The 25,857-nt window shown below is 54.5% G+C and overlaps 2 protein-coding genes across 9 annotated transcripts in view; one reads left to right on the top strand and one right to left on the bottom strand.

Annotated features, from left to right (window-relative positions):
• NADSYN1 (NAD synthetase 1) overlaps positions 1-6,727 on the bottom strand; it is a 33,723-nt gene extending 26,996 nt beyond the window's left edge. For all 3 annotated transcript variants that reach the window (XM_036067762.2, XM_078057635.1, XM_078057636.1), the window contains exons 1-3: positions 6,561-6,727; positions 4,305-4,365; positions 2,423-2,539 (exon numbers count right to left, since the gene is read on the bottom strand). In XM_036067762.2, coding sequence (XP_035923655.1) covers positions 2,423-2,539; positions 4,305-4,365; positions 6,561-6,645 — 263 coding nt within the window. In that variant the 5' untranslated portion in view covers positions 6,646-6,727. The remainder of the gene's footprint in view (positions 1-2,422; positions 2,540-4,304; positions 4,366-6,560) is intronic.
• A 100-nt stretch (positions 6,728-6,827) lies between these two features.
• On the top strand, positions 6,828-25,326 carry DHCR7 (7-dehydrocholesterol reductase). Of its 6 annotated transcripts, none has more exons than XM_036067769.2 (9): positions 6,828-7,252; positions 13,065-13,193; positions 15,878-15,981; positions 16,525-16,747; positions 18,228-18,318; positions 19,087-19,300; positions 21,212-21,416; positions 22,441-22,572; positions 23,943-25,326. In XM_036067769.2, exons 3-9 carry the CDS (start codon positions 15,884-15,886, stop codon positions 24,405-24,407), a joined length of 1,428 nt encoding a protein of 475 aa, XP_035923662.1. In that variant the 5' UTR covers positions 6,828-7,252; positions 13,065-13,193; positions 15,878-15,883; the 3' UTR covers positions 24,408-25,326. The 6 variants fall into 6 exon arrangements, with proteins under 6 accessions (XP_035923662.1, XP_035923661.1, XP_035923660.1 ...); XM_036067768.2 differs by lacking the exon at positions 6,828-7,252 and adding an exon at positions 8,851-8,934; XM_036067767.2 differs by lacking the exon at positions 6,828-7,252 and adding an exon at positions 8,859-8,981.
• The last annotated feature ends 531 nt before the right edge of the window (positions 25,327-25,857 follow it).

Raw genomic sequence — 25,857 nt, forward strand, 5'->3', positions numbered from 1 at the left:
GTCACCGTGTCACCTCTCCGTCCCCTGCTGGCCTTAGGCACCAGCCCCCACGCCTTCCTGGTTCTCCTTCAGAGCACCTCCTGACCTGTGGCCCGCGCCCCTTCCATTTGCCCACCACTCTGTCTGGACCCCTCCCACAGATACTGTGCTTCACATCTCCCCCCTCGTGTCCTCCCCCTCTGCAGGAAGCAGGGCGCTCTGCTGGGGGAAGCTGGCCAGGTATCAAGGACACCATGATATTATTATTGTTTTGTTTAGAAGCTTATAGGTCCAAATAAATGTTAGATGTGAAAACAAAATATCTTTATAAATATGAGTCTTAATATCTTAAGAGTAAAAAGTATAAAAATAAAAATAGGATTATAGGGCGCCTGGGTGGCTGAGTCGGTTGAGCGTCTGATGCTTGATTTCGGCTTGGGTCATGATCTTGGGGTTGTGAGATCGGGCCCCACGCCCGACTCCCAGCTCAGCGAGGCATCTGCTTCTCTCCGTCCCTCTGCCCCTCCTCCTTCTCCCTCTCTCAAACAAACAAATAAATCTTTTTAAAAAGTAGGATTATAAACTCTAAGCCAAGAGAAGAAAGTGGAGCACAGAAAAGCACCAAAGACAAGGGAAACCCAGAGGGAGACAACAGGGCCCAAGCAGGACTATGCCCCTGTGGCAGCTGAATCAGGAAGCGCAGGGACGTCCACGTCCTAATTCCTGGAGCCCCAGGAATTGTAATGTAAGCCCCCTCCCATGATGACAGGGGCTTTGCACACCCTGAGATGGGGAGATTATCCTGGACTACCTGGGCCGCCCAACGTAGTCACCAGGTCCTTACACGAGGGAGGCGGGGGTCAGAGCGGGAGCAGAGGTGTGGGAGACCACTGCTGGCTCTGAAGGTGGACCAGGGGTCCTGAGGGATGCAGGGGCCTCGCCAAGCAGGACTGCCCTCCAAGAGCCTCCAGGACCCAGCCTGGCTGAACCATTTTTCAGACTTCTGATGTCCACAAACGTAAGACAAAAAGCTTGTGTTGCTTTTGTGTTTTATGTTTGCGGTCATTTGTCACAGCAGCGATAGGAAACATCCAGAATCATGATAAACGTGAACAAACTGGGTTAAAAATCCTGTCTGTGACCTGTACCTCTGAAACAAATAATACATTATATGTTAAAAAAAAAAAAAATAGCAGGAGGGGAAGAATGAAGGGGGAGAAATCAGAGGGAGAGACGAACCATGAGAGACGATGGACTCTGAGAAACAAATAGGGTTCCTGAGGGGAGGGGGGTGGGGGGATGGGTTAGCCTGGTGATGGGTATTAAGGAGGGCATGTTCTGCATGGAGCACTGGGTGTTATACGCAAACAACGAATCATGGAACACTACATCAAAAACTAATGATGTAATGTATGGGGATTAACATAACATAATAAAATTAAAAAAATGAAGAAGAAGAAGAAAAAAAAACCCGTCTGTGAGCTGCTGAGAGGAGGCCCCAGTAAACACATGTCCCAGGAGGTGGAAGGAAGTGGTGGGCACAGACAACGCTGCGCTAAGAGGAAAGCAAACACGGCTCTGCTTCCGTCAGGCAGAACCGACCTGAAGATTTAAACAGGAAGGACACACGAGCCCACTGAGGGGCTCTGGCTTTGCAAGGGTGGCATGCACAGCAGCGGAATCCCACCCGTATGACCCGCGCCTGGGGACCCGCGCGCTACATGCCCACGCCGTACACGCCTGTGCCTGGGGACCCTGCCCCATACCCATGCCCTACACCCATGTGCCTATCGGCCCCGCCCCCTACACCCACTCCATGTACACCTACGCCTGCAAACCCCACCCCCTACGCTCACACCTTATATACCTGTGCCTGTGGAACCTGCTCCTACGTACCTGTGCCCTGGACCCCACCCCGTGTGTGCCCGCGCCATCTGGAACCTGCCCCCCACGTACCCACGCCGTATACACCTGCTCCTCTGGACCCCACCCCTACGTACCCACACCGTATACACCTGCTCCCCTGGACCCCACCCCTACGTACCCACGCCATATACAACTGCACCTATGGAAACTGCACCATCCGGCGCCATATGGCCTGCGTGTTGATGTGGACGGATGTGGCCTCATCCCAACTTACCATTAAGTGAAGAAAGTTCCATATGTGTGACGGGGTGAACACCATGCTCCCACGGTGCACAGTGTGCTCCCACACGGGCAGGAGCTTCTCGGGGAACCTGTAAAAGCTGCTTCCTAGAGCTGCCTCCGTTGGGGGACTTAGGGGTCTACAGGCTGGGGGGCGTACAAAACCCGCTTTTCAACATAAGGCCTTTTGTATCTTTGAAGTGTGCAGATCCCGAATCCCTGACGGTAGGCCAGCTCGCACCCTGAACCTCCCTTGTTTTCTGAGCTTGCCTTCCCAGATGTGCGTGTTAGCACTTACAGTCCCACGTCGCAGATGATATCCTGAGTGACCGGAGACTCCAGAAGGGCGGCCAGGACTTGGAGTGAATGCAAGAGGGTGTCCGACTCGTAGTAATGATCCCAACACCCGTAGCCACTGCAGAGGAAGGGAGCAGGCAGGTGAGCCCTGGAGACGCACTGGGGGTGTGGGGAGGGGCGGCAAGGGCCCACGGGCCAATGGGGTCAGAACATGCAGGGGCGCAACCAGCGATTCCACTGTGCAACCGGAGTTAGGATCACTGCTACAAAAGAGGATGCATTTCCCCAGAAATGAAGAAACCTCTGGCCCCAGGCTCTTTTTTCCTAGCTTTAAGTTACAATGAAAAATTCTCTCTTGTGTCAACATGTCTGCCTGTGGATGTTTTTTTAACTTTTAACGCAGCCAAAATCACATTGATCTACAAAGTCGAACCCACAGGAACACGTTCCTCAGACAAGGAAGATCATTAATATCATTCCATTATCACTCACAGAGTGACTCCTAGTTCTTGCTATGGTTTGTGCTGGTAGCAGGTTGGATGGTGTCCCCCAAAAAGCTGTGTCCACCTCCTAACCTCCGGAGCCCGTGAATGTGACCGTACTGGGGAAAGGGTCTTTACAGAGATTATTAAGGATCTAAAGATGAGATGAGCCTGAATGACCTAGGCAGGTGCTGAATCGAACAGGAGGAGGAGAAGACATGGAGGGGAGCGGTGTGAAGACAGAGATAGGCGGGACGTGGCCACAGGACAAGGGGTGGGAGCGGAAGCTGGAGGAGGCAGGAAGGATCCTCCCCTGGAGCTTTTGGAGGAAGCTTCTGGCCTCCGGAACTGTGAGAGAGTCAGTTCCAGGTGTTTGAGGCCACCCAGCTTATCGATCCTGTAACTAACATCCTCCGCCTTATAAAATGATGGGTCCAGATTTGGGGGCCAGGTGTGGGGAGAGCACAGGACAAAGAAAGGAGTAAGGACCTAACCTGGAGGTGTCTGGACAGCGATTATGCCAGGGGGACTGGGCTGCTGAGGGCAACCCTGCAGTGGGAAGAACAGACAAAATACAAACACCGAGCCAGGACCTCAGGGGTAGAGATCATTTACACACCCCAGGACCCCAGGGGCAGAGGAGTGTCTTGAAGAGCAGGTTAAGTGAGGGTGCAAATGCTCTTGGCTACCATGGGAGACGCAGCCCGAGCTGAAGTTGAGATTCCAAAGACAGAAGTCCAGCTCTCGAGGAAAAGGACAGGAGTGGCCTCAAGGGCGAATACAAAGACACCTGGGAGGTGAGACTTTCTGTTTACACAAAGCCCAGAATCCAAGGCAGGGACATGGCCTGAGGAGGAACTTCTGATCCCACAAATGGCCAGGACCTGTAAACACGTGGGAACCCAGAGGGCAGCTGACATCTGTCACAAAAGAACCGTAGCTCATAAGACACTTGCACGCAGCGACCTCTTGCTTATTTCTGAATAAGGGACAAGGAGGAACTGGCTTCCCGATCACTTCGAACAGGCAGAGTGGAAGTGATCACTCACACTCACTTGTGGAGAGATGCCGAGACCAGTAAGTGAAACGTGCTTGTGACCAAACATGAGAGGGAGGGCCTGGGGAGGGTGGTGGCCAGCAGAAGCGGCTTGGACATCAGTCCAACTGCCGAGTCCTTGCTCCTCTAGTGACCCGACATGGGGCCCCAGGCCGGCCCAGCCTGGCTGGGCACTCTTGCTCAGAGGCATCAAGCAGGCCCACTCGCGGGCTTCCGATGCCCCTCAACAGGCCCGCACATCCGCACCTCTCCATACCCACCCCCCTTCCCGGCGTTTCCGCTGCGGGGAGCTGATGCGGATCCCTCCACCTGCCTGCCCTGTGGGGTCTGTGTTCTGCTCTCACCATATTTCCAGTTCTGGTCCCAGCCTGTATCTTGCTCCTTTGCGTTTGGCAATTTCAATACCTGAGAGAGAGAGACAGAGAGAGGAGCAATTTCAGCACCTACAACATGGTCAGAGGCAGATAAAACACTGCTGTAATAGGCGTGATATAAAAAGCCAAACCACAAACAAAAGCACTCAGTGATCTCCCTGACCCCATGCAGCCAAGGACAGGCTCTCCCACAGACCCTGCTTACACTGGAGGGAAATAAGACACAGGGCCTGCAGGGCTGACCTTAGCACCGGGTAGGAAGCAGCCGCACCCTGGTAGTTCATTAACGGGCAGATATGGAAGACCGTGTGCAGGGAGAGGGCAGGACTCGAAGGACCACAGCCTACAGCGGCACCGGCAACCTCTGGTTTGGGGCAGCGGGGCCCAACGTGCACCTGCGGAGGAGAGGCCACCTGAACAGAGACTCAGCTCTGGCCACCGACCGCCTCGCTCCAATTAGATATGCTCTGCACTCTGATAAGATGAAAGCAGATTGAGGTTGAAAAAAAGAGGTTGAAGGTCTGGGGCACATGGCTGAAAAGATGCCCTCTCTAGCATCCTCCTGTTCTTACTGCAAACACTCTTGCAGGGAGCAGCTCAGAACAAGACGGCCTGGGGTGAGCACACCTGCAGGGTTGCCCAGGACAGCCCCACTCTAGCTATAGGTCTGAGTAATTGGACCTTTCATGCTCACAGATGGGCTGGTGCCAAGGCTCACTATATGGGGGCCCCCCCACAACAACCACACCCTAGTCTCTAAGATTGCAGGCTCACCCCTTACTCTGCTTCCCTCTAGGGGCTGGCTTCTCCCAAAGTCTACCCATCAGGACAGTCTCTAGGCACCAGACACAGTAACAGCACTCCCGTCTGTCTTAAAGTCTGACTTGCTTCTAGCTCATGTGCTCCTTGCTTGCTGACCTAAGTCCCTGGGTCTGTAACAGAACTAACCTACTCTCCTTGAGATTTGCAGACCACTGGGCTCACGGAGTGAAGGACCTGACTCTCCCAGATGATGAGCCCTGACAGCATTCGAGAACAGCTGGGGGGGGGGGTGCTAGTGAGTCCGTTCAGGGTCATGTCCACATCTAACTGCCATCTGGGCACCTGCTTCTCCTGCATGCAGCCCCCGTCCCTCTTCCTGCACCATCCCCTTTGAAACCCTCGGGCTCCCCCTGGATGGGAAAGATGGACTTTGACACGTTAGTTCACCATCTTCCCAGGTTGCCTGGTTCCTGAATAAAGCAAGTTTTTCTTTACTTCCCATCACTTGTGTTGATGGCAAGCTGCCGAAACTGAGTTAGGAACCAGTTCTCTGTCTGGTAACAAGACCACCTTTCGTGGGACAGTTCTTCACAACATCCTCGCTGGTGGCTGACCACCCTCTTCCCTTAAATGCCTCTAAACATGGACAACTCAGCCCCCTCAGGCATCTCAGCCCTAGCTAAGCCACACTGGACCCCGGAGGTATCTGAGGACAGGTAAGCTCAGTCTCTCATCTCCATCTCTGCCTCTGCAGCCACGCTTTTCCTACCACGAGTGTATACCATGGGTACCCCCAGGAACGGTAAACCACCCCCAATTCGGGGGGGGCCTGGGCACTTACGGGGGCATCATTATGCATCATCTTATCTGTCCCCCCCAATTCGGGGGGGCCTGGGCACTTACGGGGGGTCATTATGCATCATCTTATCCGTCCCCACCAATTCGGGGGGGGCCTGGGCACTTACGGGGGGTCATTATGCATCATCTTATCTGTCCCCCCCAATTCAGGGGGGGCCTGGGCACTTACGGGGGGTCATTATGCATCATCTTATCCGTCCCCACCAATTCGGGGGGTGCCTGGGCACTTACGGGGGGTCATTATGCATCATCTTATCTGTCCCCCCAATTCAGGGGGGGCCTGGGCACTTACGGGGGGTCATTATGCATCATCTTATCTGTCCCCAAGCCCAGGGCTGCGACTTTCCACAGAGCAAGGTTGTGTGTGCCTCACAAGCAAGCAGGCCCGGTGGGCCTGGACCTTCGCCAACCCCCACCCCATAACCCTGCCACCCCGGCCCCACTTGCCCCACCCCGTCCCCCCGCTCCCCCCACACCGCGTCCCGCCTCACACCCTGTCCCCCTCGGAACCCCGCTACCCCCCACCCCGACCTCCCCACACCCCGTCCCACCAGCCTGTCCTACCCTGTCCTCCCACTCCCCCCACCCCGCCGCCCCGAGACTTACTCTTTAAAATCCTCTGCAAATTACCCTCGAAGTCCAGGGCCCATTGGTTGAGCGCGCAGGTGGCCACGGTCACCTTCCGGCCCATCCTGGCCGCGCTGGCCCGGGCTCTTCCGGGTCGTCCCGCGGGGTCTGGCCGGGCTTGGACAGCAGAGCCGCGGCGACAGGCCCCGCCCACGCCCCGCCCACGCCCCGCCCGCCGAGTCGCGGCCGCTCCTGCGCAGGAAGGAGGCCCGTCCCCTCCGCCCCCCGCGAATCCCGGAGGAGTTCCTGCAGCCCTGCGACCCCCCGCAGGGGCCGGGGGCCGGTCCCGGAGCGAGCGCAGCTCCACTATTTTGTTCCGCACCTCCCCACAAACTGCACCCAATCTGCTTCTTCAACTTGGCTGTTTCCCCTCGTCACGTTAGAGACGTCGTTTTCATTCTTCTCCTGCAGTTGGGTGCTGGTGAGCTCCCCACTCGGTGCCGGAGGGCGCGCTCAGCACCGCGCCCACACGCGCGCCCGCGCTGGCTCTGTGTTCCCCTCCAGGAGCCGCCCCTGTGCGGCCGCGCCTCGTTCCCCTAGGCCTGCAGGCCCCGCAGCCCGGCGGAGCGCAGTTGTGCTCTTGCCACATTTCTTACCCGGAGCGCTCGTAACCATCTACTGCGGCAGGCTTTCGCTTTTTCTTAACACAGCTCATTCTTTCGTCCATTTAGGTAGGGTAGGAATCCAATTTTTTCCCGTATGAATAAGTAACTCTCACTGTCGTTGAACAGTCCGTCTTTTTCTCCCGACTTGCGATGCTGCTTTTGTCATACACGTTTTCACATTTAAAATACTTTTTCCCCATCTCTAAAGTAATGCTTGTTCATGATGGACAATTGGAAGAAGGAAAGGGAGGGGGAGGGGAGGGGAGGGGAGGGGAGGAAGGCCGGGGCAGTGCTCTAGATTAAGGCTAAGGAGCCGTGACCCCTGACGCACAGAGTGGTTTCCCGATTGGATCCTGACTTTTAATAAACAGCTATAAAGGACATGAATGGGACGATGGGGGAAAACTGAATATGAACAATATATTAGATAATAGCATTGGGTTGATACAAAATTTCCGAAGTGTAATGTATTTCATTTGGGTAATGTAAGAGATGGTTGCTGAAGTATTTAGGAAGAAGACATCACCTGCGGCTAATTAATGGTTCAGGGAAAAAAGTGGGGGGTGGATACAGAGAGAGAGAGGGAGGGAAGGAAATTAAATGTGGGAAACTGTTAGCAGCTGCTGAATCTAGGAATATGGGTGCTCACTTTAGTATATATTCAACTGGTTTGTGTGTTTGACACTTTTCAAAATAAAAAACTGCAGAAAAAATGTATCTCTGTGAGGGACACAGAGCTGTGCCAATCGGATCCCTATGCAAACAAGACCTTTGTCCCAAATGTTGGGAGTGGGGCCAGCAGACACCTTCAATTGCCCACCCCTCCAGGGGCTGCTTGGGTTGTACAGCTGCCCTGCCCAATGTCATGGCCTTGCAAGGGTGGCCCTGTCCAGTAGCTGATCTCCGGAGGCAGGAGTATGTATGTGGCTTGGGCATTCCTGCCAAGCGGGACAACTGTCGTGGCTTCTTATCTGCCCCATGCTGTTGGCCCCAGCCGGGCTTGCATGGCAGTTCAACTTCTCTTTCTTTCCAGTGCTGCTGCTTCTTTCCCCTCTCATCTCTGCGCAGGTGTGATCCTGACCCGAAACTCCATCTCCCTCACTTCTGGGGGAACCAGACCTGCCAGGCCTCCTAGCAGAGCCTTCCCTGACACCCCCAAATCAAACTGCTCTAATCCTCTGCACAGCACCTTCACCATCTGACACTCCACCTATTTGATTATTGTTTATTGATTATTGCTCTCCCCCCCCGCCCCTAACAGAGGTGACCCCTAGGAGCAGGGATGTTGTCCGTTTTGTGGGTTGCTGTGGACCCAGGGCCTGACACATCAGATGCTCATCAAGTGTTTGCTGCGCGCCTTGGAAGCCCCATTTGCAGAAAGAGGAAACTGGAGCGCAGGGGAAGCAACTTGCCCGCCGCCACCGGGTGGATGGAGCGCCGGCCCTCGCGCGTGCTCCGCGGGGCTTAGCGTGGGTGCGGGGTGCTGCTCCGGCAGCCAGTCGTCCGCGGGGCGGGCCCTCGGCCGTCAATCCCGCGCCCCAGCGGCGCCGAGTGGTGCAGTTGGTGGTCCGGAGTCAGCTCAGGGGGTGGGGCGAGGCGTGCGAGCAATCGCGGGGCGCAGGGACGCCGGCCGCTCAGGGCCCGCCTCCGATTGGTCGTCTATCGCATCACGTCATGCTGGGGGCGGAGCTTCGGGGCGGCCTCTCTAGGCAGCCGGTTGGGCTGCAGGCCTGGAGTTGGGGACCCAGGTGGGTGCGGAGTCAGATGCTCAGGTGAGCCGGCGCGGTGCGCGCAGGTGAGGGGCGCCCAGGTGAGCCAGCGCGGTGCGTGCAGGTGGGGGGCGCCCAGGTGAGCGGCCGGGGGTGGTCTAGTCTCAGAAGCGCCCCGATCTGAGGACCGCTGCCCTCTTTGGCCCACCTGAGCCCTTCCTGCATCTCCTTAGGTAAAGAGAAAGGAACTGGGCCCCACCGGGCGCCACTTTGGGTGCCCAGATTTGAGAGACGGGCAGCGAGGGAGTGGGCTGCTCAGTGAAGCGTGAAAGACCTTTTGTGTACTCTTGGTAGGAGCAGAAAACGACGCGCTCTTTGTGAGCGCAATTTGGCGAATTCCTTTTTAATAAAATGTTGTCTGTTCTCTCAAAAAAATATATGGATGGTTGGGGAGGGGGAAGCTGGAAACATGGGGCATGGAGAGGCCTGGTAGTGAAATTCAGATAACTGTGATGGTAACAGGTAATCTTTCTGAGGGCTGTGCCAGGTACTATTCCAATACGGAAACATTTCTTGGAACCTTATCTGAACAGCGCGGGGTCTGGTTTGGGAATTTGTGAATCCAAGAGTAGTAGGGACTGAAGAATACAGACCTGACAAAGTCAACCTGAGATGAAAAAGAATGATAAACATCAGAATCGGTGAGGGGTGGGCAGCTGCTCTTCTGGTTGTGAAGACAGTTCTAGAGGCCAGGTAAACCTACCTGTCCACCCAACATCTATCTTTAGGAGTTTATCCCCAGACATATTCAGACAGCTGTGTAAACATGCAAATGCAAGAACTCCCGTTATGACTTGCTGTATATACGTGCAAAAACCAGAAACAACTAATGACTATCAGTAAGAAGATCGGATTAAGTCATGATGCACTAATACGGTGAGATACCTGGCAACTGTTGAAACGAATGGACTCAACATGGAAACAAGTCCCCTGGCATGTCACAGCAAAAGGGGCAGGAGGGAGATAAGTCTGTCATTAAAAAGACTACTTGAAAAGCTCTACGCCCAAACCTTAAACAGGGATGGGGATACAGGTGTTCTTTTCCTATTTTCCAGAAAACAGGCTTATGTAATAAAATAATTTAGCAATAACGAAAAGAGTTTTTAAACAGCTCTTGGAGTCCTAAGACCCACAATTCTGGGAACATTTGTGGCTGAATGGGGATGGGGAGGTCACCTGTGCATCCCCCCCACCATTCCCAAAGCATGGTGGGACTGATCTTTGGGGTGATTCTTGGTTTACCTGCAGCTTCTCTACAACCCAGCCCGCCCCAGCCCCGCCCCCTGACCCTGGACCTTCTGCAGTGGCCACTCCCTCAACTCACACGTACATTCACAAGCCTCACTTCCAAACGCAGGGGCTGCTTTGCAGATGTGTGGCCCCTCCAAGCTCTTGGCGCCAGGAGGCTGTGGCCTGGCTTACCTTGAGAGGACTGAGGGCCCAGCAGGGACCCAGCAGAGCCACTCCTGGGGCGCTTTCCGAGGCCTTCAGAAGTAGGCATCCTAGGTGGAAAGAAATGCCCAGAGACGCTGAGCCCTGATTCTAAAGGGTAAGCTGCAGCTTTGATCGTGGCTCCAGGAGTCTGTTCTCCAAAAGCTGCAAATATATGCTCACTGTAACGCAAGTTTAGAAGTCAAATGTAGGGGTCCTTGCCTTTCTTCTTTCTCCAGTCCACCCCCAGAAGTCATTAACCCCCCTCCCCATGGGCCTGAGTGAGCAGAGAACGCACTCCGCCTTGCTCACATCAACCTCCTCATCTGTAAAATGGACATCGTAATGCTCACTCTCCGGTGTCTGTGCGAGAACTCAGTAAGATACTGGGCACTTGGAACTCCGTAGATGCTCAGTACATAGCCACTGTCTGTAAAGGTTGAATCATCGAGGGACGGCCCCAATAGTGTCTTGTGTTCTCATACCTTGCAATCCCCCCATCAAGAGGTGGAGCTCGATTCCCTTCCCCTTGAAAGGAGGTGGACTTGGGACTCCCTGTAGCCGATAGGATGTGCTGGAAGTGCTGTCACTTGTCCTCAGGCCCTCAGAAGGGGTGGTACAACTCTGTGGGGTCTGCTGGAACCCTTGCTGGTTCCCTGAACCTCTTTCCATGGCGCTGAGCCACCAGGCTGTGAGGACGCCCTAGCTGGCCCAAAAGGAGAGACCTCATGAAGACAGCCGCTCTGGCACACCCCAACCTTTAACTGCCTAGCCAGTCTCCCCAGACTCCTAACCACAGAAGCAATGAGAAAGGATGAAAAGACTGTTGTTTTAAGCCACCAGGTAGCAGTGTGGTTAGGTGCAGGGGGTAACCAGAACGCTCTGGGGCTGGCTTTGGGGATGCATGGCCCTTAGACCTCTGCTAGTCTGAACCTCACCCTGATGCCCTGCATGAGCCCAGCTGAGCCTTCCTGAGGCCTGAGGGTGCTGAGGATCCTTTTGGCGATAGCTGGCTCTCTTTTAGGTGAACTCCGATGGGGTCAGGGAAGGCTCTGAGCACTTGGTGCCATGACCTCATTTCCTTGAGTAAGCAGGTCACAGCTGCTTGTGGATGAGGAAACAGGCCTAGCAGGTGGTCCCACAACTTGGATTCCAAGTGGGCAGCAGGAATCTGTGCTGCTGAGAACGCACAGCCTTGGTGGTGACCTTGGGGCCTCCAGGACGTTCCTTGTGCCAGCCCCCAGACGTCTTTGCCATGCTCCTGGGTGTCTAGAGCATCCCCAAACTTCTAAAATTTCAATATGCCAAAAAGCTGCCAAGGGGCGTAAGTCATCTGTTGTGTGGGTCTCAGCCTGTCGATAGTGATACTGTGGTCTGGGAATGCCTGAAGCACTCTGCTGGGCTTGTATTACTGGGGCAACCCGCTCCCTCCCAGGGCCATCATGGCTGGCCCAGCCCTAGTGGTCCTTATGATTGTAGGCACACCTCAGCAACAACCATTGGGGAGCTCCGACGAGCAAGGTTTATTACTCACAGGTCCTGGAGGCCACACAGAATGCTCAGAGCCACAGTGAGGTCATGGGGAGAGAGGGTATATGTGGGCCTGGGGCTCTGCCTTCATGGGGGTCAAGGGTGGGGGCCTGGGGTTTCATGGGTTCACTCTTTATTGGCCAGTTTAAAGCATAAGAGTGGGAATAAGGGCACGGGAAGAAGGGAGGTCACTGCAGTGGTCAGCTCTCTTGGTCACCTAGGGCCTTCTGAAAGGGGACTTACAGGTGGGAGTGGCCTGGTTCCTTCTCTGGTTGTTTGGCTGGTAGCTGGGTCAAGCAGCTGGTGGTATGTTTATTTGAGATGGATGTCTTTGCCATGAATGCCTTGGCAATCAGAAGCTTAGGGTCAGGCACTTCTATGTCATCCTCAAACCCTCAGGGGCCATGTCCCTTTGGCTTCGGCCTGTGGAACTCAAAGACCAGTCGAGGGAGCTGATCAGGCTGTCAGAAAGCCTCATCCCCTCCCCTGGCTGGTCTTTATCCCCAGGTATGGGACACTAACTCTCCTTCACCCAGCTTTAACAATCTGCAGATCCTCACATGTGTAGGCATTCATGACCCAAGACACTTAGGAAGGTCACTGGGTCCCGCGAGTCTGCAGAGAGCCAGGCTCCAAGCCCAGATCACTCTCACTGCTGCTCCATGTTCTTCGGCTCTCACTGGCTCCCAGAATGTACCAATGGAATGTGCTAACTCCAGGGGGCTTGATTCGGGCTGGTGGCACAAACAAGCTTCTAGAAATGTTTCAGATGCATATGTGGCTGCTTGGTGTAAGTCTTCAAAGAAAGTACCTTTCTGTTCATTGCTACTCATCAGGTCTGCATCTGCCTATGCTAAGGCTCATGTCCAAGGTGATGCTGCCATGAAGACTTGTGTCCAACCCCCCCATTATAATTAAGTACTTACTATTTGCCAGACGCTGTGTGTGCTAGGCAAAGAAGCTGGGTGGTAATATTCCCTACCCCCTCCATGGGGTGTCTTCTGCTTTTGAACCCTGAGCTCTTGGGCTTGCACTTCTCACTTGGTTCCAACAGTGGGCCTTGAATAAATGCCATTTGGATCCTTATCTGCCTTTAATCCTGAAATGTCAGCTCCCTGAGCGTCTTCATCATTTTTGTGTCCCTGCAGGACTTTCTTAGTGGGTTGAGAAGGATCAAGTGGGCCTTTTGAATTAAGAGAGTCCAGAGATTTTAGAGAGGCCCGTTCAAGAAGGAACACTTCCATTCTGCTGTGAAACCCCTAGACAAGACATTGGAGGTAAGCGTGTCTTAGCACTGTTGTTCGTGGGTATAGACAGTGACTTTTTAGCTTTGAAAAAGTAAAGACAGCTGGTACATCAACTCCTGTCTGTGAGTCTTAGGAATAAAATAAAATACACCCCAAACACCTCCCTCTCCCCTGGCTACTTGTTTCCAAGGATGTAACTTACACGTTTATTACAAGATTCAGTGCTCATGACAGAGGAGACTCCTGGGTGAATGAACTCTGTAATCTCAAAATATTTATTTGGGCTTGTTTGAATCTGTAGAAGATACACTCTTTCCTTTCAGCAGCATTTTCTGTTTGGCTTTTTACACTTAGTTCTGAGCCTATACATTCCTGGCCCTTTTCCAGTTTTCTGCCATGTTCAGTGAAAGTGACTCCCACACACCAAGCTCTGTATTCTGTTTTGGGGCTGTAGGATGGATGGTCCATAAGGAACTCTTCATCCTGCTTTGTACATCATAGGTAGACATTCCATAAACTTACCTGTGAAAATTAAATTAAGTGATGTGGCTACAGTTCCCACACTACAAATGAAAATGTCTTTTGTCACTGAAATTTTTTTTAATGAATGTACATTTGTGTTAAAGTAACTCATGTTCACATTTTTAAACAAGTCAGTGGCTTTTAAGACTTATATGTAGAATAAACAGTTCCCCACTTCATCCCATAGTCTTAATTCCCAGAAACAAATACTTTTCATTATTTTAGTTACTTTTGTATTGTTGTTTTTACCTACTTATTTTTATTTATTTTTTATTTATTTTATTTTTTTATTTTTTTAAAGATTTTATTTACTTATTTGACAGACAGAGACACAGCGAGAGAGGGAACACAAGCAGGGGGAGTGGGAGAGGGAGAAGCAGGCTTCCTGCCGAGCAGGAGCCTGATGCGGGGCTCGATCCCAGGACCCTGGGACCATGACCTGAGCCGAAGGCAGACGCTTAACGGCTGAGCCACCCAGGCACCCCAACCTGCTTATTTTTAAATAATTTACTTTTGTCATGCTCAGCTTTATGTATCCTTCTACACATCTAGTCTATAGCCAGGTATTACACTGCTATGATGAAGTTGCTATTATTTACTGTTAAGCCAAGTAATATACTACAATTATGGTTTGGGTTTTTTTCCCCCTTGTATGACTTTTTATTGTTCCTGGAGTTAATGGTTGCCTCACTTTCCATTCACTAAGGTTTCTTTCTTTCTTTTTTCTTTTTTTCCATTTACTAAGGTTTCTATGCATCTTTCACTATTTTTTTTCTGAATGCTGCAATACAGCTGTCATACTATCAATAATTTTTCACAGTCTAACACAATAAAATTCATCATTTCTATTCTCCCTCCCACCAAAGCCATTCATTTAGTACCAGTGTGGACTGGTTACTGTCTGGTGCACTGCACAGCTCTCATCCCCTTGTCCTTTCATTGGGCTTTCTTTCAGCAGCTCTCTTGGATCCTGTGTCATCTCCTCTGAATAATAGTTAATCTGGGAATAGAATTCTAGGTTGCAAAACAGTTTTCCTCAGAGTTTTTAAAGTTTTCTATCATTGTCTTCTAAAATCCAACTTACTGCTAGTATGATTCTTAATTCTGGATTTTTCTCTAAAAGCTTTTAATATCATGTTTTCTTATCCTTGATATTTTGAAAACTTCACAATTAGAACTTGTTCTGGAAGTGTAGATGTCACTGCTTCCCCCACAGACAAGTTCAGTTATTCCCCCTTTTTTTGTAGAATGATTATTTATTGAATGCACTGTGTGTACCAGACTGTGTTCTAGGACTTGGTAATAGAACAATAAATAGGACACATGATTCCTGCCCTTGGGGAGCTTACATTCTAATGGAGGGAGACAGACAATAGACATGCACTCAAATTAAAAAAAAAAAAAAAAAAGCATTCTACATGATGAAAAGAGTTATTAAGAAAATAAAGTAGCAGGGAGAGTGACTTGGCAGGGGGTCTGGGGTGCAGGCAATGTAAATTGGCTGATTGGCTTGTACATTGGTTCAAGATGAATGGCTATAGGGGAGAGGGAGAATGGAAATGATCAATTATTGTGTTAGAGCATCTAGAAAAATTGCTGAAATGTGTGATAGCTCTGTTAGAGTACTCAGAAAAAAAATTAGTGACATGCATAGAAACCTTAGCAAATGGAAAAAGTAGGCAATAATTAACTCCAGGAAAAATAAAAAGTCATACTAAGGAAGGGACATTTTACAAAAGATCTGAATGAGGAGACCTGCAAAGCATGTTCTAAGCAGAGGTAACAGGTATCATGAATGAAATGAACCATATTCAAGGATCGTTAAAGATCCTATGTGCCTGGATTAGAAGGTATGAGGAGAGAGTGGGGAGGACAGGAGGCAGGAGCAGATTGCAAGAGGTTTCTGAAACATGGATGGCCTGGTTCACATGGTAAGAGGGCATTCTGCCACCATCTGAAGACTGAATCAAGAGACATAGGAGGGCCAGGTAGGAGGTTATTGCAGATTTCAGGAAGGAGAAACTGAAGCACAATCCGTCATCTCTTCCGTATCTGGAATCAGGACAAGGTAGTGAGCAGGCAAGTGAAAGAGGCCAGTCCTGCAGAGTCTATGAGCGGTGACAGATGTGGCAGGGAGATGTGGTGGCTCTTCTTCATGGGATGATCTGAGCAGGATTATCTTCTTCCCTCAGGGCCCAATGGCTGCAAACTCCCTACATGATGCTTCCAAAACCAGGAGTCCAGACTGCATCACCAACAGCAGGGCCGCGACTCAAGGACAATGGGGCCGTGCCTGGTAAGAATCTTGGCAGTCTTCCCAGCTAGAAGATAAAGTGAGGCCTTAGAGGTTGCCAGCCTCTGGGATTTTAGAGACCTATTAAATAAAATTTTTATCATCAAGACTAATGAAAGGTAAGCAATTTCCCATTTTATAAAGTAAGGAATTGAAGAAGAAATGAAACACTGACTAAAACAGGCTGGCCCTGGCGGTGAAGCTCACTGTTGTCTCTGTCCTTCTTGGGCCAGAGAGTGTAGGGACTTGGGAGTGGGTGGGCAGCCCCTTTGCCCAGAACTGGGAAGCCTCTGGCCTTGTGGGTGACAGGCTCTGGGCTTTCTGTGGGTGCCCACGGATCTGTCAGCCTCCCTGCGGCTCGCGGTAGAGCACACACGTGGAATGGCTCTTCCAGGCAATGGGGAGGCCTCTGTGCTGAGAGCGAACAGCCGTCTCTGAGGCCCTGGCTACTTTGAACAATGGGACCCGTACAGACGCAGAAAGCGTTGTCTGCGAGGTCCCAGGGCAGGCGGGCCCCATGTGACTGTCTGCTGTCTGCTGTTGCAGGGAGGTAGACTGGTTTTCACTGGCGAGCGTCATCTTTCTGCTGCTCTTCGCGCCCTTCATCGTGTACTACTTCATCATGGCATGTGACCAGTATACCTGCTCTCTGACAGCCCCTGTGCTGGATGTCGCCACCGGGCGTGCTCGGCTCTCAGACATCTGGGCCAAAACTCCATCTGTGACGAAGAAAGCAGCCCAGCTCTACACCCTGTGGGTCACGTTCCAGGTCAGCCCTCCCTGGCTAATGTCGTTGGGGCATAGCGGGCACCAAGCGCCCCTCTTGTTGGGATGGCCATTTGTCCGGGAAATGGAGCCCCGGCTTAGGTTGGCATTCTCCTTCCCAGGACCCCGCAGGGCATTACCTGGAACCTGATCCACTTAGCTCTGTCTTCTGATAGAAGGCACCTGGCGGCATCACGGTGTCTGACCCACGTGCGGGGTGAGGCGCCCCGCAGTTCAGGACCACACACAGCCCTGCAGGGACATGCGTAGTAGGATGGAGCAAGATGCTGTGGGAGGCTGTGAGGCAGGGCTGGCCCCAGGAAGCCCTGTGCCCAACAGGAAGCTTCCCTTGACAGCAGCCCATGGGGAGGAGCATTCCAGCCCCCAGAGGGATGCTCTCCATTACAGGAGACACCACTCGGCAAAGCCATGGCCCGTGTCCCCAGCAGGTGGCTGCATGCTCCTGGCCAAGTGTTGTGACCCCGCTGGCCTTTGAGACCAGAAGGAGTTCACCAGGAAGGGGCTGTTTGCACCAAGAACCTGGTGAACAGGCAGGGTTGTTTATTATCTGAATCCAGGGAGACAGAACCGGGAGAAGCCCCCAGCTCCACCCCGGGTTTCCTCCCTGGAGGAAGGCTCCCACCTTTAGTAGCAGTTTCTTCTCAGGGTCCTAGCTTCTGGGCTCCAGGGTCCCTCTCATTTCCAGTCTCTTGGCCCCTTTGGGTGAAAAACGAGATGGGGCAGCATGAGTCACAATAGCCTAAGAGTAGAAATGTCAGTGGACGAGTGGCTAAAACAAAGCCTGGTCCATCCCTGCGGCGGAACGTTACTCAGCCGTGACCAGGAGTGGGGACTCACGTGTGCTCTGGCAGGGAGGGACCTTGAGAACATTCCCTGAGTGAAAGAAGCCACGCACAGAAGGCCACATGGTGCATGACTCCATTTATATGAAACGCCCGGAATAGAAAAAATAGAAAACGGGTTAATGGTTGTTGGGGGGCAGTAGGGGGAGGGGAACAGGGAGTGACTTCTAAATGGGGGTGGGGTTCCCTTTGGGGGTGATGGCCCTGTTCTGGAGCTGGATGGTGGTGGTGGTTGCACGACCTTGTGAATGCACTAAGTGACCCGGGAAGGGTCTAAAAAGGCGAATTGTATGGCATGTGAATTCTCTCACTTTTTAAAATGGCCCCAGAAACATGCGTGGGAAGGATTCATGGGCTGTCCCAGGGGGAGACTGCTTTGCTGCTTTAGGCAGTAATGAGCTTCCTGCTCGGGGCACCGCCACCCTCAGAGCCCTACCAGGCCTGCGGTCAGGGCTTCCAGAGCCACGAACTCTTCTGGAAGGACTAACCGACCAAAAATCAGGATTTCTGCCATTCGTGTGGTGCTTTTGTGTGAGTCAGGTCAATGAACAAAGGCAAGGTTGGGTGAAAGAGCCAGGCCCTCCAGGCGGCGGGTCACTCAGCCTTCAATCTCCGCTGCAGGTGCTTTTGTACGTGGCGCTTCCTGACTTCTGCCATAAGTTCCTGCCGGGCTACGTGGGAGGCATTCAAGAGGGCGCCGTGACCCCCGCAGGTAACCCGAGCCCACGCGCATCCCTTCTTTTCTCCCTGCCTCATTGTCTCACGGGGCCCGTGTAGCCCTGTGCCGCTTCCACCCCTGAGTGTGCTCCCCGACAAAATGAAAGTGAACTTCGCTTGGGCATTGCTGCCGCCCTGGGCCCTCCTGGTGTCCAGGGCAGCCCGGGGCTGAGCCGGCCCGGAGGCTGAAGATCACGTTCTTCAGCAAACAGGGCACTGAGCGGCCCCGACCCCACAGCTGGATGATGTAATCAGGCTGCTGGAGCACCTCCCCACCGAGAACACGGCAGCGGCCACTTGCATCCAGGCCGGGGGACTGGGGGGCACTGCAGAGCTGCCTGTGGTCACCAAGAAGCCAGGAGGAGCCCTGCAGGTGGAATCGGCCCTGTCCCTGCCTGCAGAGGGCTCCCGGGGCAGCGGGAGGCTGGCGTGCTTCCCGACAGGTACTGTGGGGGCATCCTCACTCTCTAGCAGACTGCAGGCTGGTGGTCTGGCCTGTGCTCGGCCGAGGAGAATCAGAACCAGAGGACTAGTCTGTGCCCTTTGCCTCTTCCCAGGACCCCGAAGGCAGGAGCAGTTGATCCCGGAGCTAACAGCGTCACTGTGCTCCTGGCATTTTGACCGGGGGCCCAAGTTAGAGCAGACGCTGACCAGCTTCAGGACTGCAACCTGGTGTTCCAGACAGGCCCGGAGCAGGCAGGGCCTGGGCCAGCTGCTGTTTCAGTCGGGAAAACACTTTGATTTTTGCATCTTCCCTCCGCAGGGGTTGTCAACAAGTATGAAATCAACGGCCTGCAAGCGTGGCTCATCACGCACCTTCTCTGGTTTGCAAACTCTCACTTCCTGTCCTGGTTCTCTCCCACCATCATCTTCGACAACTGGATACCACTGCTGTGGTGCGCCAACATCCTCGGCTACGCTGTTTCCACCTTCGCCATGATCAAGGGCTACTTCTTCCCCACCAATGCCAAAGACTGGTACGTTCTTCAGCAGCTGGTCAAGCTAAAGTGGAACGTGGATGCTTCCACCCCTTTCTCTACGACCTTGGGATAGGAGGTCGTAAAGCTCTGAGGATTGAGAATCCTTGATGGAGATGCCTAACGGATCTTATTTGATTCTGGGGAACATCCTTTCTAAATGTCTAGGGGGCTTCTTCTGCCTTAGGAAGAATGCAGTGGAGGATGGCCGAGTCCATCTTTGGCCGAGTCATCACCTGTAGGGCTGTCGTGGGAGGGGCCGCCCATTGCCTCCATCGCTGGCACATGAGTGTGGCCTGAAATGGTCTTAGTGAGGAGTCTTGTTATCTCAGTGGCTTTAATGTAAGAGCTTCCCAGGGAGAGCCCGACTGGTTGGTGGCTTCTCATGGAAGCTTTAGGTTAGATAGTTGTGAGCCCCCCAGCTAGCCCTCTCCTCATCTAGCTCTTTATCCATCCACCCACCCTCCCACCCATCCATCCATTCATCTGACTCATTCGCCCACCCATCCACCCTTCCATCTAACCCATTTATCCATCCATCCATCCACCCATCTACCATTCATCTACCTACCTACCCACCCATTCATTTAACCCATCCACCAAACCAATCTACCCACCCATCCACTCACCCACCCACCTGTTCATCCTTTCATCCATCCATCCATCCACCCACCCATCCATCTGTCCATCCACCTACCTACCCACCCATCCACATACCTTCCCATCCACCCACCATGTAACCCATCCATCCATCCACCCATTCATCCATCTAACCCCATCCATCCTCCCATCCACCCACCTACGCATCTATGCATCCATCCACCTAACTACCCACCCATCCATTTAACCCACCCATCCACCCATCTTCTCATCCACCCATTCAACCCATCTATTCCATTCATCCCACCCACTCATCCACCTTTCCAACCCCCATCCTTCATCCCTGCCTCCCTCAATCCCTCCATCCATCTCTCCCTGCACCAACAGATGTTGATTGGGTTCCTCCTGTAGATGGGTGTAAGCGTCATGAATAGGATTCTTGTGCTTGGGTCCTACATTTTATCTCAGATGCATTTAGGGGCCCAAGTAAAGACAAAATGTGTTTCCTCTAACTCTTGCTCTTGGAAAATGTTTTTGGATGATGGTGCTTTGTGACTTGTGTGGTAATTAGGTAATGAGGCTGGTCTTCTGTGGCTCATGTGAGTCATTTTCAGTGCTTTATAATCAATCACCCGTTGTAGACTTTGTATATTTTCCTCTTTTTTACTTACTATAACTGAGGGAAATGGACATGAAAATGTTTTTCTCATGAACACAGAAATCCCTGTGTGTCTACAGTTTCTACCTGAGGAAGGTGTCCACGTCAGTCATCTTGGCTGATTCTCTGGTCACCCCTGGAGAAGGCCTTAGGGTCAGGAACCAGGGCAATGGACGTCCAGCAGGGGTTCATGGTGGGCCCTGGAGCTGGGCACCTGGCTCTGAGCATGCTGCTTTTACTCACTCTCTACCCGGGCAAGGTTTATAATTTCAATTGTGCGTGGGGACCCGAGCACCCTGTGAATCACCTCCAGCCGCATGCAAACGAAGATCTTCATGCAGTCGAGCCAGTTGTACGGCTTACCTGGGCCATGCCTCAGGGGACCTGGAGGAGGGTGGGGAGAAGCCTGGCTGTTCAAGGGAAGACTCCCCACCCAGCCTGGGAAGCAGCTCAGGGTGGCTCTTGTGGAGCCGGAGCTGAGTGCCAAGTGAGAGCCAGCGAGGCCGTGGGAGACGGAGGGCCCGGCGTGTCGTCTGCCCGTGCCTCTGCAGCTGATGCCAGGGCCGGGCTCGGCACTGTGTCCACGCACGCACCGGCCCTGTGGTGTGAGACGCGCTCCCTGGCTAAATGTACGTGTTGTTTCTATTTTCAAGCAAATTCACAGGCAATTTCTTTTACAACTACATGATGGGCATTGAGTTTAACCCCCGAATTGGGAAGTGGTTTGACTTCAAGCTGTTCTTCAACGGACGCCCCGGGATCATCGCCTGGACCCTCATCAACCTGTCCTTTGCGGCCAAGCAGCAGGAGCTCTACGGCCAGGTGACCAACGCCATGGTCCTGGTCAACGTACTGCAGGTAGCCTGTCTGCGGCCAAAGGGGTGCCGATGCTTGCCGGGGGCCGGGAAAACCTGGAGGCCAGATCGGTTTTTTTTGTTTTTTTTTTTTAAAGATTTTATTTATTTATTTGAGAGAGAGAGAATGAGAGACAGAGAGCATGAGAGGGAGGAGGGTCAGAGGGAGAAGCAGACTCCCTGCCGAGCAGGGAGCCCGATGCGGGACTCGATCCCGGGACTCCAGGATCATGACCCGAGCCGAAGGCAGTCGCTTAACCAACTGAGCCACCCAGGCGTCCTGGCCAGATCGGTTTTGAGAAACCTTAGCCCGCTGCGTTTAGAGGGGAGTCGGCCCCTTCCCGGGCATCTCTGGGGAGGGGGCGAGTGAGCACGTGGGGATGGATCCTGTCACTGCGGGTCAGGTGCTGCGCTTGCCCTGGGGACTCATTTGGCCCAGGGCCTCTTTCCCAGGGGACGCGTGTTAACAGCTCAAGCCTGTCTGTGGTCCTGGCCATATTCACAATTTACGGTCTCTGAAGTGTTTTCCCCACACGGTCCCCGTGGCTCTCAGGTGGGGAGGAGGAACGGTGATTCATCTGCACCTTTTCCCCATCTGCGTAGAAGGACACCGGTCACTGGCCATGCTGGCCACGTTATGGGTGTCTCGGTGCTGCAGGGGCAGCTGGGGGGGCACCGCCTGGGGGGCGTGTGGATGAAGGGCCTTGGGGCCGGCGTGGACTCTGGCATGCAGGGCTCCTTCCCTGCGGGCCGTCCCGAGCCCTTCTGCTGGGAGCGACCTTGCTCTTCTTGGAGCTCCACAGCTTTGGCGTCACCTCCCAGGCTTTGCTGGGTGCCCCACTTCTCTAGACTCTCCGAGGATAAGGGCCCCCTTCCCTACCCCCCAGCCCCGCCCCGTGTCCCAGGCGTGGCGGACACGTGGGAGCCGTCCAGTGGAGCAGGTGCCGCCTCCTCATCTACAAGCTGTGGTTTTCTCGCCGGCCCCACGGGTGCCCCCTGGTCGGTACACGGCTCTTCCTGTTTTGCAGGCCATCTACGTGCTGGACTTCTTCTGGAACGAAGCCTGGTACCTGAAAACCATCGACATCTGCCACGACCACTTTGGGTGGTACCTGGGCTGGGGGGACCTCGTCTGGCTGCCGTACCTATACACCCTGCAGGTGAGGCCCGGCGCGCGGGACGCGGCCCCACAGAACATTCGGCCGTTTGGTCCCTGGGCACGCGCGGGGCTGCCCGCAGGGGACGCAGCCGAGCACAGCGGAGCGCTGCACAGGTGGTGTGCTTGGGGGCCCCTGGGGGCTGGAGGAGGGAGGCCGCTCCCTGTTTCCAGGAAGAAAGGAGGCTTGGTGGATTAGTCAGCTTGGGCTCCGTGACATACAATAGACAGGGAGGGGAGCTGGGGCGACAGACGCCCGAGATGCAGGCGCGGGAGGGCGGGGTCCCCCTGAGGCCTCTCTCCTCGTGTGTGGACGGCCGTGCTCTCCCTGGGTCCTCACGGGGTCGTCCCTCCGTGGGGGTGTGTCCTGATGTCCTCTTCCTGTAAGGACCCCCATCACACCGGATCAGGGCTCACCCCAGTGACCTCATTTTACCTTGATTACCCTCTAAAGACCCCATCTCCCGATATGGACCCATTCTGGGGTTGTGGGGGTTAGGGCTCCAATACATGAATTTGGGGGACACAGCTCAGCATGTGACACTTAAAGAAAAAGACATGGTGTAGACTTTGGGTAAAAAGGAGTGATTTGGCTGAACTGGGTGGATGGAAGGGGGTATTTATATTCCTATCAAATCTTAATGGTTGAAGGATGAGAGGTTTTCTCTCTTCCCTTTATTCCTTAAATACTTGATGAGGGTCTGCACGGCACCAGGCATGTGCTGGAGATGCGGGAGCAGAGGAGACGTGCGTGGGCTCTTCCCCCCTCGGGCTCACGGCTGCTGTGAAAGGCCAAGGAACAGGCAACTTGGTGCAGGGAGGGGGTGCTGTGGGGAAGTGGGGGTGCCGGCTCCCGAGAGAGGGCTCGGGAGGAGCCCCCGACCTGCCTCAGACAGTTGGCAAATGCCTCCAGAGAGAACCACAGCCGGGCTGAGAGCAGAGTGGGGAGGCTGGGGGTGAGAACATTCCAGACAGGTAGACTGACATCTGCTGAGTCTTACTGGTGAGAAAACTCGGGATGGGAGGACGAAGGGCCAGGGCTCGGAGGGGAAGGCTCAGAGGGGGCTCAGAGTCCTCAGGAGAGTCCTGGCTTGCCCCACGAAATTCAGGTATCAAAGTGCTGGCCTGGGGAGCCACAGGGACCTGGGTTCACACCGGTTAGGGGAGGCGGCCTTGAGCACAACCCCAGACATCTCTGGAAAACTAGGGCAGCGCCCCCTCAGTCGGGGCTGGGCAGAGCCGCGGGGGCACCGAGCTCGGTCCTCATGCTGTCGGCAACTGCAGGCCCTCCCCCAGGTGTCCCCCGGCATGGGTGGGCGGCTAGTGGGGGCAGAGCGGGACCGGACCCCGGGCCAAGCCCCCATCTCCCTGCAGGGCCTGTACCTGGTCTACCACCCGGTGCAGCTGGCCACCGCCCATGCCGTGGGCGTCCTGCTGCTTGGCCTGCTGGGCTACTACATTTTCCGGACGGCCAACCATCAGAAGGACCTGTTCCGCCGCACGGACGGCCGCTGCCTGATCTGGGGCAGGAAGCCCAAGGTCATCGAGTGCACGTACACGTCGGCCGACGGGCAGAAGCACCGCAGCAAGCTCCTGGTGTCGGGCTTCTGGGGCGTGGCCCGCCACCTCAACTACACGGGCGACCTGATGGGCAGCCTGGCCTACTGCCTGGCCTGTGGCGGGGGCCACCTGCTGCCCTATTTCTACCTCGTCTACATGGCCATCCTGCTGACCCACCGCTGTGTCCGGGATGAGCACCGCTGTGCCAACAAGTACGGCGGCAGCTGGGAGCGCTACACCGCGGCCGTGCCCCACCGCCTGCTGCCCGGGATCTTCTGAAGCCCCACCCCCCGGGAGAAGCCCCCAGGGTCCAGGAAGAGCTCGAGAGCCGGCTCTGCTGGGACTCCCCCCCCCCCCCCCCCCCCCCCGCCCCGGGAGCTTCCGGTCCCTCATTGGAAATGGAAAGAGCGTGGTGCTTGGCGTGTCCTCCTCTTCCCTCGTCCCCGGGGGGGTCCTGAGGGTTTACGCCACCAGCAGAGATGACCAGTTCCCTCTGCGGCGCCCCGCGGGCAGCCCGTGATGCCCGCATTTGTCCTGTGTGTTGGGAGCCCGAGCGGCGGGACGCACTGGTGTCCGACGTGGAACAGACACCTTCGGCTCGCTGTCACTTATCCTCACGACATCAGGGGGGACATGGATACGAGAGGTGGTGCAGTTACCAGCTTATTGCCTTGGCTCCAGATGTGCTCTTCCTCACCCGCTCTGCAACTGTGGGCCGGACCCTGTAGACCTCTCTCCTTGGCTGCGCACCTGATGTTAAATTGCAGGGACTCTGCACGGAGGAGGGGGCTTCTCTTTCTAGTTTCAGTGATGTTGCATTCCCTGCTGCTCACAGCCGTGAGGGGACAGCCAAGGCGCGTGCCCACAGCACGCGGACGTCCCAGCACTGGCCGCGGCGCCCAGTGTCCGACCCCCAGGGATCCGGCCACCGGCCTCGGCCTGCCCGCCCTCTGCAGGGTTTCCTCCTGCTTGCCTGGCGACTGCCCACATTGGCTCCAGCGACCCAGCACACTTGTGCGCCATCCGGGGGGCCTCCAACAAGAGCTGAATCCCAGCCTCGGGGAGGGGATGCCTTTCAGGTCAATTTTTTTGCCCTGGGCATTTGCCCTCAACCCTAGGATTTTCTTGAAAGCTCTCTTTAAACATTACTGCCTTAGTAGATCTGATAGTTCTTTATATTAAACTTGCCCTGTTCAAACTTCTGTGTGGGTTCTGTCTCCCGATGGGGCCTGACCATACATAGGGGCTTGGTTTCTGGTACATAGAAGGGGTACCCCAGACGCATTTAATGAGCTGCTTGGTGCTGCCTCAGAGCTGTGGGTACTCACCGGGGGGATTTCAGGGGCTGGTGCCAGCCTGGCCCCACCACCAGCCCTCTGGGGGCTATTGTTGTGTTGGGAGCGGGCGTCTATTCCATCCACCCAAGGAAGAAATCCCAGCCTGCCTGCCTGAAGGAGTGAACAGAGATGCTGGGCAGCAGGTGCCGGCCTTGCCTTCTGCCTGGAGAAACTGAACAGGAGGGGGCTACGGGCGGGGGGGGGTTCGGTGCCGGGCAGGGTCTCCCCTGCTTCCAGTAGGACCTGGCTGAACGGGCAGGTGACCTCCCGAACAGCCCGGTGGACGAGAGCAAGCACGGGCCCCACCCAGGCTGGCTTGGAGGGTGGTTTTCCACGCTGCTGCTCACCCTGCCCGTTCATTCCAGCCCCCAGGCTGATGGGGTCCCAGGCAT

This window comes from Halichoerus grypus, chromosome 11 (assembly GCF_964656455.1).
Source record: "Halichoerus grypus chromosome 11, mHalGry1.hap1.1, whole genome shotgun sequence".
NCBI classification, from domain to species: domain Eukaryota; kingdom Metazoa; phylum Chordata; class Mammalia; order Carnivora; family Phocidae; genus Halichoerus; species Halichoerus grypus.

Coding starts and splice junctions, on each gene's coding strand:
- DHCR7 (XM_036067769.2), top strand. CDS start 15,884: ATGGCTGCAAACTCCCTACATGATGCTTCCAAAACCAGGAGTCCAGAC. Junction 18,319..19,086: donor GGGCGCCGTGACCCCCGCAG/GTAACCCGAGCC, acceptor TTCCCTCCGCAG/GGGTTGTCAACAAGTATGAA. Junction 21,417..22,440: donor TCCTGGTCAACGTACTGCAG/GTAGCCTGTCTG, acceptor CCTGTTTTGCAG/GCCATCTACGTGCTGGACTT.